The sequence below is a fragment of the Temnothorax nylanderi genome, unplaced genomic scaffold (genome assembly GCF_030848795.1).
Source record: "Temnothorax nylanderi isolate EJ_2023f unplaced genomic scaffold, tnyl_v1.0 TNYL_tig0092_pilon, whole genome shotgun sequence".
In the NCBI taxonomy this organism is placed as follows: domain Eukaryota; kingdom Metazoa; phylum Arthropoda; class Insecta; order Hymenoptera; family Formicidae; genus Temnothorax; species Temnothorax nylanderi.
This window is the reverse complement of record NW_027249154.1, coordinates 607,449-623,892: the sequence shown is the minus strand read 5'-3', so window position 1 is coordinate 623,892 and position 16,444 is coordinate 607,449. Positions and strand designations below refer to the sequence as shown.

At 28.1% G+C, this 16,444-nt stretch overlaps 1 protein-coding gene across 1 annotated transcript; it reads left to right on the top strand.

Moving 5' to 3' along the window:
- Positions 1–1,497: 1,497 nt before the first annotated feature.
- On the top strand, positions 1,498–15,871 carry Fatp3 (Fatty acid transport protein 3). Its single transcript, XM_071710862.1, has 13 exons — positions 1,498–1,773; positions 8,297–8,447; positions 8,887–9,124; positions 9,809–10,040; positions 10,799–11,000; positions 12,472–12,664; positions 12,918–13,061; positions 13,474–13,611; positions 13,699–13,765; positions 13,917–14,007; positions 14,187–14,340; positions 14,430–14,485; positions 14,557–15,871. The coding sequence occupies exons 1-13, from the start codon at positions 1,646–1,648 to the stop codon at positions 14,650–14,652; spliced, it is 1,890 nt and encodes a 629-aa protein (XP_071566963.1). The 5' UTR covers positions 1,498–1,645; the 3' UTR covers positions 14,653–15,871.
- Positions 15,872–16,444: the final 573 nt, after the last annotated feature.

Below are 16,444 nucleotides of genomic sequence, written 5' to 3'. Positions count from 1 at the left end.
TTTATTATAATGTAATAATTTTACATACACATTTTATAATACACAAAGCAGAGCTTATACATGCTTAAATATTAACGTGACGTATTACGTAAATAAGACTGATATCTACCTTATGGCTTGCGTCTTTATACAAAGAAATAATACATATATAATCGTGAATGTAATGACGTAAATGTAATGACGTGTTCGTACGTGTCTTTCACTTACTGCTTTCTATCAGTTGAAATAAAACGCAGTGACTTTTCCAGAATTCACGTTGTTTGAGATAACAGTTATAATATTGCGCATGAGTTATTTTTTATTTATAGTTTATGTAACTTTTATATGCTCTTAATATCAATAAATTTTTATCAAATTATCAAAAATTTAATATCAAATATTTATTCTTTCCTTATTTATTTATCTTTTTGAAGAAAAACAGTGGTATAGAATTCAAGGTTTAATACTTATCTTTCTAAAATCAAGTTTAATAATCAAACTTTTTGTATTAACATCATTTTGTATTAAAATAGGATGTCGAATAAATATGGATATATTAATATAAAGAAAAATACTTCACTCGGAATTAAAAGCTTACAATTTCGCAACGGAAAGCGATCATTTTATAGAGCAATTTTATACGTGACAAGCTTTATATAGTGTGACCTATAAATTGCGATAGGCGTGCGAGACGACCCATGGTCCGTTGAAAATAACTGATTTGCTCATCGTGACCACTGTTTACGCCAAATGAATCGCAGTGACGAGCATTCTCCTGTCATATCAGCAATACGATACGCACGTTTTAATTAATCATCTTCCTCTGAATTTATCGAAGAGTACTCAGCCGTCAAAACTTGTATTAAATGAGAACAAAATGTTTTCAATGTTCCTGATCTACCATTCATTATTTTTATTATTTGTTCATTTATCGTGCCTAGATATATTTTGTCAGTAACTACAGATACATTTATTGAATATCTTAATGTTGCCGATTGATGCTGATCAGCAAAATATATTAAATATATTATCAATTATTAGTTTACGATGCGTAAAATTCCTATTTCTTTCTTTTAAGCTATACAGAAAGAATAGATAAACGATTTTATGTTACTTTGATCCTGTGACATGTTGTAATAGTACAATCCTGTTATTAAAATGTGAGTAATTAAAAAAATTATTTATTTTATTAGAATTATTTGAAGAGAATTCAAAGTGTAACCAGATTGTAAGATCGAATCTACTGCAATTCTACATTTATCCTCCTTTTTGTAGCACGCGCCTTCTCTGAGTCAATTTTGCCGAGACTGCCGAGACCTTTTGCGCATGTGTTGTCCATTGCAGCGTGTAATATCAGCTTTATCACTCCCACCGCCTCAAAGTAGCTCCACAGGATGGCTGGTGGATTCACGATGACTACGTTTAGGTCTGTCCACATGTTGGACGTGGGGGATACACGGATAGTGCAATATATGCCGGAGTCGTCCTTCAATTCCGTTTCAGTCATACGGCAACGTTTGCGTTTATCAGTTCTCAACCGGTTTACACAGTATATTTACGACCGGCGTTTGTGACTAACGCGACTAACCGGTGGCTGCCGACGCCATTTCTGGGTCGCACGCTCGATTAATTATTCCAAGTTCTAGGACGAGGAAACGTACGGAAAATGATAACAACAGATCTCCACCCGGTCGTTATCACCGTGCTGAGCCTGCTGCTCGGTGGCTTTCTCCTCACTGGAAGTCGCCGGCACTTCCTCTACGTGCTCTATAAGACGTTGCCAAGAGATATTTTGTGAGTATCAATAAATGTGAGAAAATGCGTGTGGGTGTATGTGTGTGTGAGCGGAAGGAAATAGGTTCAAATGTTCTTCTTAGCAGATAAACCTGAGTTAACGTTAAACGAACCTGAATATGTCGCTGTCGTATCTCTTTAAATGCAGTTTAAAATAGAGAGCAAATTAGAAAAAAAGTAAACCTCCGGAAATATATTTTATATTTCCGTAATCTAATTATTTTTATCAATAATTTTATATTTTACAAAAATTTGTTCTATGTTAAATCTGACTTAATAAAGTGTAAAGTGGCGATTATTATTAAGCTCTTTGTTGCTCCAAGATGTTCATTACATTTATGATTGAATACAATTGAAAAATTACAAATACATTTCTTTTCTAGTATATGATATATATCGTTCTATTTATATATTTATTAATACCCATAAATTTAACTTTTTGACATAGTAATTGTTGCAAATTATTTAATAGGCAATAAATGAAATATTAACGGAAAAAGCGCCGAATATATTTTATCGCGTATATAGCGGTATATTTAAAGCTTGCAGTAATAGAAGCACTTTCGTGCTTTATGTTATGTTATGGATTAATAATTTGCGTTCAATGCCCGAGTTGCACGATTGACCGTCGCATTCGCTTCAATGCTCCGTTTGCCGTTGGAATGCACTGCGCGTGTTGGCTAATGAAGTCTACAAGAACTCTCGATGCATCTTTCTTTTATTACATTGTGACTTCCTATTGAAATAATCATCTTGTTGCCATAATTTAATTTATTTTAAATTTTGTTGTTAATGTTTTAATTATTTGTCAGATTAACTTTTCATTTTTATATTTTTAGACAATGTGTTCGACCTTTGTCACAGGCTTTTATCTCATAAACACTCGTTTGCGCTTGTTCTGCTCCATTACCCTACTATATGATTTTAATCACCGGGATACATTGTAATTATTATTTTATTATTCTTTTTCATTACTCTCTCCTTTTTCATTACCTAATTATGTATATATTACCTAAGTATGTATTATCCTCTATTCTATTTTTACATTATATCTTAATTGCTGTAGAAGACTAACTAAAGTCGAAACATACAATGTTTTTCATCTTATTTTTGTAAATATTTGTCTTTTAAATTTGTATTTTAAACTAACACTTTATTATGTTCGTTACTGGCCGTTGATCTTTTCTCTTAAGTTCAACCTGTTTGTTTGTTTCATTCCTTGTTGAGAAAAATTCTTATGACCTTTCAGAATTTTTTATATTTAAAATTTTTTAAGATTTTTAAACAATTTACGTATGTAAATAATTCTAGAAAAGATGTAGACTTTCTCAGAATCTCTGATGGGTAGTGTGATTCAATTTGTATACAAAAATCTGAGACACTTTTTAAAAAGTTATCAAACTTATATAGAACTTCTAAAAAATTATATAAAGAATCCTAAAAAAAATTTGTTTCAGGATTATTAGTGTTACAACTATTAGTTGAACTATTATTGACATTTTACATATACTAAAGAAAAGAGAAATGAGATTTAAATTACTTAAAGTGTTTATAATTGCTTACTTTCACACACACACACACACACACACACACACACACACACACATTATTGTAAAGATTTCTATACTTATTTGGTGTCGCAATTTTATATTGTTAAAAAAAGTACATTTTTTATTTTAAAGACCAAGAAAACTTTTAATTTCAAGAAACCTAAACAATATAATATATAGTAATATATGCAATAATAATAAATTAATGTAATATTTCTCAGTTTTATATGGTATTTCAATAATATTCCTTTAAAACAGCACGATTACAATTTTGAAACATTATCTGTATCAAAAGAAATATATCTTTTATTTTTAGATAATATAGATGAGATAATGATATAGCGAGTACTGTAATGATATAACGAGGATTTTTGCTCGGCATATATAATGTATATTAATAAATCTTATTTTTTGTTTTTGTAGATGCTACTTACAATTAGATTACGTATAATTTAAGTAGAGGTTAAATTCACATTCATATTATTCTCGTGTGCGCAAGAAAAGTATTTGTAGCTTGGACCTTATCCAAAGTGTTAAAAGAAGGAAATAAATAATTTCTTGCTTTACAAGATACTAATTTATTTTATCTCATAATTTTTTGTTTCAAAAATTTTATTATAATACGCATTTAAAATTCAGATCTTTAATTTTTTATCCTTTGATTGTTAATTAATAATTTATTGCTAATTCAGAGTTCTTACATTGTTGATTAGTATTTCTTATAGCGAATTCAATTGGTACGCACTGTATATTAAAGCCGTTATACGCTGATTATAATCTGAGTGTAAAGTAAATGTAAATATCTCGATCAATGATAAGATATTTTACCAAACAACACAATGAAGTGTACTGAGGGGATTTCGTGATTTAACCCGTTTATATTAAACACACATCTTTACATCGATTTGTATACGACGACTAAGACGACTTTAATGTGCATCAGTGCACGTACTGAGTGCGCACTAGTGCGTCCAACTGAATTCGCTGTTAGTTCATAATCCAATGCAATGATACGATTAATAATAAACTTTAATCAACTTAGAAATGTTTGCATGCAACGCGAGCATCAAATATGTAGAATAATTAATTTCAATATACCTTTCTTGTATAATTTTTTGATTATTCTTATTGTTTTATAATCTTTCGTTATAAAATCTATTCATATGTGCTTTATATTTTGCTAGCCTTATCCCTAGCGACTTAATCTTCCATGTTGTATACAAAGTTCGAGATATCTATTAAGTCAAAATACTTGAAATTTGAGTATATTGAATTTTAATACATTTATGACAGAAGTAGTTTATTCGCATGTGTAAGATTGCGTGTAATAATATAGTCACTATATTAAGATTCAATATACTCAAACTTCAAGTGTTTTGACTTTTATATAATATCTTTAGAAAATTTCAAACCGGTAAATCTCATATGACAGAAATATGCATGAATAGAATTTTGTTGTATAAATCAAAACATAGTTGCATTAATTTCAAACAGTTATATAATCTTTACTACAGTGACATTATTAATCGAGAAATGTTTTCCTTCAACAACAATGACTGTTCTTTATATACGTTTTATATATATATATGGACTTTGCGTCTCAAATCAGAAAGATATTAGTGTATATATATATGTGTGTGTGTATGTGTGTATGTGTGTGTGAAACATATAAAAAGATTACAATAAAATAAGATATAATATTAATCGTATTATTCTGTTTTTCTCGTTCTTAAATTACTTTTTGCACGAATAAGTGGACGAAATTTTAATAGCGATAATTATTGTGTACACAATATGCATATGGAATAACCAGTCTCAAATTGCTTTGGTCTGAATGATGTATATTTTATGTATTACGTCAGTCGCGCAAAATATTATTACGTGTCAACTAGTGCAAAGATCGCATTACGAAAGCCATGCGCGCATATTATTTGTAATGATATTGAAAGCTATCAAGATTTACAAAAGCATTAACGCTCTCGTGTTGGAAGAAATAAATAATTTCTGTTTATCGCTCTGTTCAAATTGTAAACATACTGAATACACAGAGAGATTATTTTTATCACCTTTTGCTTCATTATGTTGGGTATTTTTTTCCTGATTGTGATTTTTGATCGATATTTTATTGATGGTATTAATAATAAAAATTGAAATAATTGTTATCATTAAATGTCACATTTTGCAATTACAAATTTATTATATGTATATTTTTTATCATTTGTGTTAATATTTGAGATTATATTTAATTGTACAATAAATATACTTTTCTATTGACATATTTGTGATTGCGAAGTAAATAAAATGTCCGTTTAACGTTACTATAATGATAAGCTGATATTTAATTACGAAATTTGTTGGGTGACTATCATGCATAAATTGATATATTTCGTTGGAATTTATTTAATTAAAGTACAGGAATCATCTAACATATTTATGTCAATAGAACTTTCTTTCTGTACATGTCACATCAGTCACATAAATATAAAGAGAGTATGTAGGAGAGGAGAAAAAAACAATAAACACAGTAAGGATTCAAAGTTTATGCGAGAAGACCAGACATATCAATATATTATACGTATTCTGTTTAAGAAATCTAAAAATAATTTGTTAGTACTTTTTCTTCAATTTTTCCCCGAAAAATAAAGTAATTTATCAACATTAATAATTATTGTTCAATGTATTTGATATATGCTGTAAGTATGCCATATGAGGATCACGCACTCATAAAGCTTTCAAGATAGGAGTATGTACATCGATAAACATATTGTCAAATATGATAGATATTACATTATATCTATACGTAACTTAACTTTTTATTTATTTTTTATCAATTTATCGGGCTCGTAATTTGAGCAGTGAATTACAATGTTCGTTTCTTATACAATTTTCGCAATTCGAAGAATAAATTTTGTTTTATAATAACACAATATGTCTACTACAGTTTCCAATAAGTATCGCGCCAAGTACGCGCGGAGCGAGACCGATCGTGACTCATTTACGCGACGCAACGAGTTGCGAGTATAATTAATTACGTAGCATATAATTTATTTTCGATAATAAGAGGTCACAATTTAAATTAATCAAATTAAATTAATCTTGTAAATGTAAAAAATTTACTGTATTATCTAATGGTATTTAACAATTTAGTATTGCTTTACATTTTGCTTCCTCATAGAGGAAGCTTTGTTTTCGTAAAAAAAATTTTTTTTTATTTGTTTTTCTGAATGTGTTCAGAATGTTCTAAAACGTCGAAAAATTGTAATTTTAAAAAATGTCTGTATGTATGTATGTGTGTGTGTATGTGTGTATGTGTGTATGTGCCAAATTTACCGAAATTTCTATAACTCCAGAATTAATCAACCAAATCTTAACGAATTGTATATGAAATATGGGTAGAATTTTCCGGGGAGTGCTATAGAATGTATAGTTTTTCGTTATCTATTTTCTGGAAACCGATTTTTAAAATTTTTTTACCCGTAAGAATTAGAAAAATTAAAAAATCGGTTTCCAGAACATCGGTAACGAAAAACTACACACTCTATAGCACTCGCCGGAAAATTTTACCCCTATTTTATATGGTTTTAATACAAATTCGGTCCAATAGTTTTTAAGTTAATAACGTTTTTTTTAATTTTTATAATTCTTACGGGTGATGCACTCCCTGGAAAATTCTACCCCTATTTTATATACTTGTGGTAAAAATTCGGTCTAATAGTTTTTAAGTTATTAATGTTCAATTTTATCACAATAAAAAAATGGTGCAAGTAGAAACTTGCACATTGCTTCCTCATAGTTTTTAAGTGTGCAAGTAGAAATCTGCACATTGTTTACTTATAGTTCTTAAGTGTGCAAGTAGAAACCTGCACATTAATTTAGTTTTTAAGTGGGCAAGTAGAAACTTTCTTAAAATTTTTAAGTATGTAAATTATAAATTTGCACATTGTTTCATAGTTTTTAAGTGTGCAAGTAGAAACCTTCGCTCACAAAGCTTCCTCTATGAGGAAGCCAAAACAAATAAATAAATACTAATAATTATGCATCGAATAAAATAAAAGCTTAAGAACTATAAGTAAACAATTGCATGAGGAAGCAATGTGCAAGTTTCTACTTGCACCATTTCTCCATGTTTTTCATCAATATTGTATCATTGTGTGAAAGTAACATTCAATAAACTATATACAGGATTAATTACGCATAATCACATTAAATTGGGAGATACGGTCGTATTTATAGATTCTTTACGCAAAAATCACGACGGCAAAATCACTTTTTTGATATTTTGCCAGGTGTTAGACGAGTGACAATAGAGCAGTTGCGTTTGCGTGACATACATCACGAGTGTCGTGTGGCGATATTAACCAATTGCTAGCTAGAGAAAAAGGCATTACGTGAGGGGACCAAGAGCGAAGAATGTATTATCAATTTAAAAAACATGTGACACTAGTTATTGTAACTCGAAATCTTATTTTCTATTTTAATTTTATAGTGCGAAAAAATGTATGACGAGTTCTATACAATTTATCCTTCTCTTGATAAATCTTCTTTAGTTCTTTTTTTAAAAATGTGTCTAAAATAGAAATTTTTTAAATGATTATTTTAATTGTTTATTTTATTATTCAATCATTTGCTTTTAATTGTGCATTTTACATTACTTAATCTTATTTAGAATTGCAATTAAAGAAAGAGGAATGAGATAATACTAAATTCATTTATCATAAAAATAATTCTATACAACAATAACGAATAAGATGTTTGTATATTAATTTTAAGTTTTTGATATTATTTGATAGAATTTGATTAATATATTTTTCTTGATTAAAAGAAGAAAGGGTACTATTAATAAATATATAAAACGATAAATATATATATATATAAATTAAACATGTAAATTAATAATCAGCCGAATTAAATAAATAGTTTTTGATAAATTACATGAATAATTTAGGTTAATTTTTGAATTTTCTTTTGTGCAGGGGTGGTTTTCGATTTTTTAAAGTTAACTTACTTCTTTGGTGGTGGGAGAAACGTGAATATACCGTTGCAAAAGTTTTCTCAAAATATGCAGCAGCTCATCCGAATAAAGTCGCTTACATTTTCGAGGACACAGAATGGACGTATGAACAGGTAATATCTGACTCATAGACCGCTTGTATTCGTACATTTGCACCGCACCGTACATTTAGCACTTGCGTCGGTGATTGTAAAGACGAGTAGAATTAATTAACTGATGACATGTGTTATTACAACCGCTGTACGTATAGGTGCAAATTTTTGAACTTTAAATAAATTATTTAAAGTTCCTTGGAAAAAGATATTATTAAGACAATGTTTATAAAATTATTAAATTAATCAAATTTTAAGCGCAGAAATATTAGTTTACAAGTACTTCGAATATATCTTTTTCAATTAACGATGTACCTATTATATAAGAAATAAGAAAGCAATTAAGAAATACTATAATTTATTAATAAATAGAAAAAGCTGATCAAACTCTTGATTATATAGTTTTGAATTATATGCGTCTATAATAATTTTTTTACAAATATGCATAAATGACACACAGTTGGAGCACTACAGCAATCGCGTGGGACGTTACTTTCGCACCAGGCCATTTTCTCATTTTGATAGTATAGCTGTCTTCATGGAAAATCGTCCTGAATACATCGCTACCTGGCTGGGTCTTAGCAAAGCTGGTTTCGTAGCGGCTTTAATTAACACAAATCTTCGACGTGATGTACTTCTGCACAGCATTAACGCTGCTGGTTGCAAAGCTGTCATTTTCGGATCGGAACTTAAGGATGGTGAGTTCTTTGATTTGAATTGTAAACAGGTATTTGTAATTTAAAGAATTAATAGAAAATTAAAAGCCAATTAATGTAAAAAAATGTCAGTAACATTTATAAGCATATCATTATTGTTAAATTTGATATTTTATAAATATATTATTACTGTTAAAAATTATCATAAAATTCTCATTTTCTTACAGTTAATTCAAAAATTAAAAAGAATAGACGACTGATATAGACGACTTTCTTGCTAATTATAGAACATATATACACTCATCACGGAAAAAAAAGGTTTTGCTGCAACAGCAAATCTATTTGTTAAATATAGGACAACTAACATTTTTTGCTGCGAGAGCTAATTAATTTTGCAATAATAGCAAAACATTTTGTTGCAATAGCAAACAGTTTTGCTGAACTTTGCTATTGCAGTAAAAGGTTTTGCTATTATTGCAAAATTAATTAGCTCTTGCAGCAAAAAATGTTAGTTGTCCGTATAGTAGCAAATCCTTTTTTTTCCGTGATATACATACATTCTAACGTCAATATCTACGTTCTTAATCATATGATTATACTACTAAGTTAACCGTAACTGGATTTTCTCTGGCAAATACACTTTCTAAGTGCACTTTCTATTACATGAGTGGAAATATCTCTAAACTCGTTTGCATTGCACATATTATTAAAGCGTATCGTGTGCAGCGATCCGTGACATCAAGGATAAAATACCCGACATTGAGCTTTATCAATGGTCCGAGTTGGCGGACACGCCGATTTTGGAAGGTGCGATCAATGTAAATACGGAAATCAGCAGTATTGACCCTGGGTCTCTCTTCGTTCAACTTGACCATGTTAATTCCCGAGACAAATTGATTTATATCTATACATCTGGGACGACGGGAATGCCAAAGGCTGCTGTTATCAATAATTTAAGGTGAGGTTTCGCGGACTGCGATTAGCTATATGCAAAAAATCATTAGGATATTAAGTGTACGAACTTATCGACGAACATACTACGTGTGTGTGTATATATATATATATATATATATATATATATATATACACAATAATTTAAATATAAGATCTTTTTATCTTACGCATGTATAAGACCATACTGATAAAGAAACTAGTAATGTCTTTTAGATCAACGATTGGTGTTTTTATAGAATTAAATTCTTAATTTGTGCTTCACTTATTAACTATGTATTTATATGTTATTATTTATTATGAGTAACAATAAGAAATTAATAGTATAAAATTAGTAGTTTGGTCTTTGTCTTATTTTTTTGTTTGTATGCGTTTTTATATATAGCCACGCCTCGATAGTCGAAGCTCATCTAGCTGCGTGTCTACTTTAATAAACTCTAATAAACTTTGATCACAGACACTACGTTAATAAACTTCAATTAAAATTATCGCCAAGCTAAGAATAAATATCTTAAATACTACGTTGATAAATTCTGCTTAAAATTTTCACTAATTGTAAGTATTGAGGCTTAAATAGGAAAAAATGTATTTACTTATTATCATATTGTTAATAATATAGGAAATTTTACATTGTTCTAGCGTTATTAAAAGTCAATCCATAACGTTAACATAAAATATTTTTCTGCATTTATTTGTATACGTATTGTTTCAAATTGAAAAATAAGAATCATTAATAACTTGTGTATACTATTTTTGCGTTTCCAGGTACATGTTAATGACATGTGGCGTGAACTCGATGCTTAATCTACACTCGGATGATCGAATTTACAATTCTCTACCTCTTTATCACACCGCAGGTGGTATACTTGGAGCTGGCCAAGCACTCATGGGAGGCGTCACTGTCGTGCTTCGTAGAAAATTTAGCGCGACCAAGTATTGGTCGGATTGCATTCATTACGAATGTACTGTAAGATCACTCTATTTTTTTATATAATTTTATAGTTCTCTAATTTTTAGATAGTCATATTTTAGTATAAGAGTCAAGAGATATATATAAGAAATTGCAAAAAATTAGATTTTTTTTATTAAAAAAATCTATTTTGAAAATACTTATTAAATATATTTTGAATCTTTACATTTGCTAAAATTTATACCTTAAATATTCTTAATATTGTTGCACCCGCACAGTCTCCGTTTGCATAATTTTCTTAGTTTTTAAATAAAAAGGGAATTGACTTCCATCGTCTTATCATTTTTATGGAGAGATTATAATTAATTGTTACAAAGAATTTTTATTTAGATAATGCTGACAATAAAATCGATTAATATCGACTAATCAAGCATTTACATCGTACAAATTTCTTTAAAACAGTAATTTTTGTAAAAATAATTTATCAATCGTTCCAAAAGAGCAAACGCGTTTCAGAGTTCGAAAAGAATAATTGTAAATTGTCACAAATTATTATTAACTAAAAATACTATTTTTTGTTATTTTTAAAGTTCATTTTTATTTACTTACTTTTTAAATCTAATATCAAAAACCAAAAGTTTCCAAACAACTGACTGATTATATAATTTATCTTTGATAAGAATTTTTTAGTGTTACTGTATTTAGTTTTTAATTAATAATATAATACCTGATAAATCTGTTTTTCTATTTTATATTAAAAGAAATTGATGACACTGTTCTATAAAAAAGTCGGGAATTCCAAGATTTCTCAGTACCTCGACATTTCACATTTTTAATAATGCTTTCTAATGTTTCTTGCGTTTACAAAGAAATATGTTGAAAATCTTGTTTAATGGGACAGAATTGCGTCATAAGAACTTTATACTCTATTACATTCCTGTAATAAGAAAGGATGTAAACGAAGGATATATTCTCGGAAAATGTTATATATGTTCTGAGATTTTATCAAGAAATTATTAAAAATATCCTTCTTAAATTTATTTATATTTCACTAGTTCTGTAAAAAAATTTTTTAATAAATATTACAAGAACTAAATGTAGAATTTACTATTCATGTAAATTTAAAATAATTGTTCTTTTCCATTACTATTTCTAAAGCTGAATTAAAAGTTGTTTAAATCATCAATCTTTTAAAATCTGATGGCACTACAAATTGTGTCCAGATTAAAAAATAATTACTGCTGTATTTTTTTTATTACTACAGAAATCATCCTTTTTTTTACTAAATAGGATATTTATAGATCCTTGTATTGATTACTTACAACAATCGCTTTATACAGATAAAGCCATTAAATGCAACAATATATTATTAGTATTAAATTTGAAATATTTTATATTTATATGCTATTAATTTATGTTGATAGTTATAAGAATGTGAAATGTGTTAATTTTTACATTATAGTAAATTTTGAAACTATTAAGTTTTTAATATTCAACTTTAATAATAAAAATTGTATTTTTATTTTAGGTAGCGCAATATATTGGAGAGATCTGCCGTTTTCTGCTTACAGTCCCACCAAGCGAGTGCGATACGACGCATAAAGTACGGCTAATGTTTGGAAATGGTCTGAGGCCGCAAATTTGGGAATCTTTTGTTAAGAGATTTGGTGTGAAGCAAATAGGCGAGTTTTATGGAGCCACTGAAGGAAACTCAAATCTCGGTAACTTATCTGTTTAATTAGATTAATCTCAGAAAAATTTTGTTATTTAAATCCATAATCTTAAATATGATACATTTTGGGCACAAATAATAAATTTCCTTCTGCGTAAATAATAAATTTATCTTTGTAGGAATGATGTGTTAAAGTTTAGTAAATAAATAATTATTTACAATAATTAGCAATAACTGTTGACTTAATATTTTATAATTGTCAAGTGTATAGTTATTTTTAGAAATATTTGTATAATTTACAGTCAATATTGACAATAAAATCGGTGCTGTTGGTTTCATACCAAGATATGCTAGTAATTTGTATCCAGTTGCACTGTTAAAAATTGATGAAGAGACAGGAGAGTTATTGAGGGGGTCAGATGGATTCTGCATACCATGTAAACCTGGTATGTATCACTAAAATTTTATGTTACAAAAAATACGATAAAGAATTTAATATTTTAGAAAAAATTTTTTCCTCTCACGTTAATGCAACGGATTTAATTTTATTTATTATCAGTATATTAGAGTACAAGAAGATTTTCTATCGTGTCTTTTTCCATAATTTTTTAAAGAAATTGTATGCTATAATAATATCTCTAATATAATTGGATATTATTATGGAATACAATTTCATTAGTTCCAATTTATTATTAATAAACTTATGTTATTAAAAATAATAAATTCACAATAACATTCAACAGTTAAATATATATATATATATATATATATATATATATATATTTCAGTCAAATATATACTATATTCTTGTTATAATATTTTTAACACAATTGTATTATTTTTATATTATTTGTTTAGGTGAGCCTGGCGTTTTTGTGGGTAAAATTAATCCAAAGAAAGTGGTAAACGACTTCAGCGGATACGCGGATAAAAAGGCTTCAGAGCAAAAGATTATACATGATGTTTTCAAGAAGGGCGATCGCGTTTTCAATTCTGGTCAGTGTTAATATAAAACATAGCGCAATCTATTTACATGATTCATCAAGGATAATTATATATAATTTAATTGAATTTTCCGAACAGGTGATATTTTAGTTATGGATGAACTCGGATATTTTTACTTCAAGGACAGAACTGGTGATACATTTAGGCATGTAGGATACTCTTAATACAAAAAATTAACATCATACAATTAGATCTATTTAAAAATTATTACTATAAATATTTTTAGAATGTAATATTAGTAAATAAATAAGAATTTGACTAATTACATTATGTCGCTCTTGAAATTGAAATATTAGGTGGCGAGGTGAAAATGTTGCTACCTCGGAAGTGGAAGCCGTCATAAGCAACGTGATAGGCCTCAAGGATGCAACTGTATTTGGTGTCGAGGTAAATAACATTTAAATCCATTACTCACTCATAAAATAATCAGTTTTGCCTGAGAAAAATATAGAAATATATATAATGAAGCATAGTATCAATTCATATTGAATAAACAGTTGTTTCAGAGTTTTAAAGAAAATGTTATTGATAAAAATTTCTTATTATTCATAATTATGCGTTTGCAGGTGCCCGGAAACGAGGGTAAGGCAGGAATGGTGGCTATATACGATCCAGAAAATTCCTTGGACTTGAAGGGATTGGTAGGAAAATTGAAGAAAGTTTTGCCGAACTACGCCATACCTCGTTTTATTCGTATTCTGTCAGAATTGCCCATGACTGGTAAAGGAACCTAAATTTATTTAAACCCACTTTATATTGGATTGTATTTAATAATTTGTATTTAATAACACAATTTATTTTGTATACAGGAACGTTTAAATTGCAAAAGAAGGATCTCCAACAAGATGCTTTTGACATTAAAAAGGCAAGTTTTGTCCTATTTATTCTAATCCTTTAAAATAGAAACGATAGTTATAAGAATAATTATTTTTACAGGTTAAAGATCCAATTTACTTCCTCAACAATGATACCTACTTGAGAATGACTGATGAACACTACAATAATATCGTCGAAGAAAAAATTCGATTATAATTCTTCTTCGCGGCACACTTTTTCGCGGAAGAACGTCCTTTAATTTTAAGATAAAATGGGAAATTTGAACTTAGAATAAAACGTTTTTTACGATATTAAGTTTCCAGTGTTAGTTAAACTATATTTAGTGATCACTATTTTGTGAACCAATAAACTATCAGGCAAGTCTTTTTTTGCAAACGTGTGTGTGCGGAAGCACATGTTGTTTCAAAGAAGAAATGACATGAGGTATTTTCCATTAGAACATTTATATCATGACTGATACTTTATAATTTTTGAGTTACTTTGTATATTAGAATCATGACAATGTGACGAATATGTATTCCAGTGTGAATTGCAAAATAGCATAATAGATAATTCACTCAATTAGTAAAAAGATAAGAGAGAGAAAGAAAAAAATATTTTTTTTACAGTTATACTTTATATAGTTATACTTTTTCATAGATTGTACTCCTTACTTTATTTTATTTAAGTTTAGAAAGAAATAATTAAGACAAAAAAGAACAGTGTCCAAGAAAAAACAAGAATAACATCTTGTTCATTAGATTTTATCGTTAATTAATTGAAGATAAGCTTTAAATTGAGAAACATCGAAAATTTACACAAACGCAACGGTTGATATCTTGCTTTCTTTCTGTAGATAAAAATCTGTAATTGTAATGTCGACATGACGTAATTATAATATCTACATAAGTTAACTATAATGTTGACATAAGTTGTATATTAGTCGACTCGTGTTAAGTTAAACTTTGTTAACTTGAATTTTTTATATTTAAAAATCTCCATATAATTGTAAATTATGTCACTTAATCAGTATTGCATTACATCACGAATTAAAATTTGCCCGCAAATGGTAGTGAAATTTGTATGTTTTCTTATGCGTTTACATTTCTTTACAGAGTTATAATAACCGAAAAATAATATGGTAATACAATTAATTGTAGGCTCTCGGTTTTGTGCGCAATCTATATCTGTCTTGTAATTCTCATTATATAAGTAGTATACATGTGTTTCCATTTAAGATAATTTAACATAAAATTTATTACTTACACGTTGTTATTCTTGTACTATTAACAAATGACAATATATTTTTCAGTCTCTGTGAATATATATGTATACATATTCAGAGATAACATTTCACACACACAGAATTGTTGATGTCTATTTTTGAAAATGTACTATTGTTACATAAATAAAAAATGTTATCATGACAAAAACATTTATCGCAACAGTTTTACGTTTTTTCCTTTACATAAATGATTTTTTTCAAATAAAGACAAGGAAGACGTAATACAATATAATATCACAAGTAATTTCAATAAAAAAAGAGTATGGTTTTTAATTAAAATATAAATTAAGTATTATACATTTATATCTTTATATCTTATAGTAATATAATAATAACATAATAAAAAAAATGATCAGTTATCTTTATTATAGATAGATCTTCTATACCACATTTTTGCTGACATTGCTAAATTACCAATAATTATTGGCCGATTAGCTTAAAGAGATAAAACATACTGAGTTTATGTTAACAACTTTATAACTGTATTTGAGAGTTATGGGAGTATATATTGCAGAAAAATGTGTGTTTAGTTCTTTATAATTATTATTGTTATTAAAATTATAATTATTGCGATGAAGTGTAGAATCTTTTAACGAAACCTGGTTAAATTAAAAAAGACAGTTTTTGCATGATTGTACGACGTTATAACCATAAATAAATGAAGCATAAATAAGGCAATCTTATCGTGCTTTGACATGTGCTATTTAGATTATGTAGGCATGT

Coding starts and splice junctions, on each gene's coding strand:
- Fatp3 (XM_071710862.1), top strand. CDS start 1,646: ATGATAACAACAGATCTCCACCCGGTCGTTATCACCGTGCTGAGCCTG. Junction 8,448..8,886: donor CAGAATGGACGTATGAACAG/GTAATATCTGAC, acceptor AATGACACACAG/TTGGAGCACTACAGCAATCG. Junction 11,001..12,471: donor GCATTCATTACGAATGTACT/GTAAGATCACTC, acceptor TTTTTATTTTAG/GTAGCGCAATATATTGGAGA.